Below are 1,863 nucleotides of genomic sequence, written 5' to 3' on the forward strand. Positions count from 1 at the left end.
AAAAAAAAAAAAAAAGATATGACTGTTACCAAGTCATTGTTTCTTACACCCAAGTTAATTCACGTAATTTTATAGCTTTTACAAACTGCCCTTTCAAAGCCCTGGGTAACTCCTTTTATTGATTGTTTCAGGAAAGGGTCACCAAGCTTGCACCACGTCCCCAGACAGAAGAGGATCTATCTGCTCTGTTTGAAGCTTCAATGAAACTGTATTAATTGTCATTTTAACTGAAAGAATTACCACTGGCTGTCTTCGTTCTGGAAACAGAAGATATCTAATTACAGCTTTGTTTTTTCATCTCCACACAATTTAAATTGCTACCAATTTGAATGTGATATTAATGTATCCTGCAGAATATTCCCTGATGCTCAAAGTCAAGTTACTTTCATAAAACAGGCTGGACAAATGCCCACTATGTCAGCTTGTCAGTTTCCTGGGATAGACTTTAGACCGTAGCATTTCTGCCCCAGGCCCCACAGAATACTCTGCCCTTCCTCCAGGCAGCAAATGGGCAAAACCTCAGTATCCTTAAAAGGTGTAAGTCTACATACATATCCTATGGTGCATAACTAGCTGCATGTCTAGAAATTTATCTTATAGAAATACTAGCACAAGTGTGTAAAGAAATACAGCAAGGGTGTTTCTGGCAACACTTTTTTATCATAATGAAAAATTTTAAACAACCTAAATATTTATTGATATTGATATTCATAGATAAGTAAATAATAGTATATCAAAAATGGAATATTGCAGTGCTATTATAATAATAAAGATGAAGTAGATCTGTTGGAAATATGTCTATAATAAACTGTTAAGTTGACAAAAAGCAAGTTGCAGAATAATTATATTTTAGTATGGTCTTGTTTTTACTTCTTTCATATATAAACTTAAGCCTACATACATATTGAAAAGAAAAGTACACATCAAAATATTAAAAGTTATCACTGGAGAAATGGAACGAGGGGTGTAAAGAATTAAGAGAAAATGTTCACTTTGTATTTTATACTTTCACTTTTTATTTTATTTTGTGTGGGTTGGTTAGAACAAGTGTATATTACTTTTCTAATTTTAAAAAAGGGAAGGGGAAAGAAAGAAAAACATTATTTTAATCTTGAGGTCAGATTCATTTTATTAAAATACCAGTAAATAATATGTAAACAGTAAAAACAAATCCAATGGGGTAAATTATTAGAGACTAATTCTCTGGTGAATAAATTGTTCTTTGGGGGAAAAACACTAACATCCCACATGGAAATTTACTCTTTTGAAAAATGTTTCTAGTGCTTAGAATAAATTAATTTAAAAGGAGGTGTTTTGTCGTTTACAGATTTCAGCCTCGCCAATAGAATCTAAGTAGCTTGATAACCTTTCTCCCTGCTGTTTCTAGACCATAGAAACCGCTATAGTTCATTTTCTCTCACAAAGATTATTACTCGTGTTCACCTCCTCAAGCTTTGATAGTATAAATCTCAGTGTACTTGCAGTTTTACTCACATTTTAAATCAAATCAAAGTGGGGTATTTTTGATTTTTTTTATTTTTACATATACATGTGACTATTAGGTTTCCACTTTTTGCCTTCACAAAATTAAAAAGTCTTAAAAGTTAACAACAATAACAATGTTTAAGATAAGGACTAGAAACAAAAAGCTCGTGAAGAATGAATGAAGATAAATACATTCAGAAAAGAAATCAGACGATTGCTGCAATGAAATATTAAGCAGGCTCGGCGCCTGTGGCTCAAGTGGCTAAGGCACCAGCCATGTACACCCAAGGTGGTGGGTTCGAATCCAGCCCGGGCCTGCCAAACAACAATGACGGCTGCAACCAAAAAATAGCCGGGCGTTGTGGTGGGCGCCTGTGG

The 1,863-nt window shown here is 34.0% G+C and overlaps 1 protein-coding gene across 1 annotated transcript in view; it reads left to right on the top strand.

The window, feature by feature from the left end:
- ADHFE1 (alcohol dehydrogenase, iron containing 1) overlaps nucleotides 1-826 on the top strand; it is a 37,090-nt gene extending 36,264 nt beyond the window's left edge. The window contains exon 13 of the mRNA XM_012809818.2: nucleotides 132-826. Within this exon, the coding sequence (XP_012665272.1) occupies nucleotides 132-215 (84 nt within the window). The 3' untranslated portion in view covers nucleotides 216-826. The remainder of the gene's footprint in view (nucleotides 1-131) is intronic.
- The last annotated feature ends 1,037 nt before the right edge of the window (nucleotides 827-1,863 follow it).

Source organism: Otolemur garnettii, unplaced genomic scaffold, assembly GCF_000181295.1.
Source record: "Otolemur garnettii isolate 467f Iridium unplaced genomic scaffold, OtoGar3 scaffold00113, whole genome shotgun sequence".
NCBI lineage: Eukaryota > Metazoa > Chordata > Mammalia > Primates > Galagidae > Otolemur > Otolemur garnettii.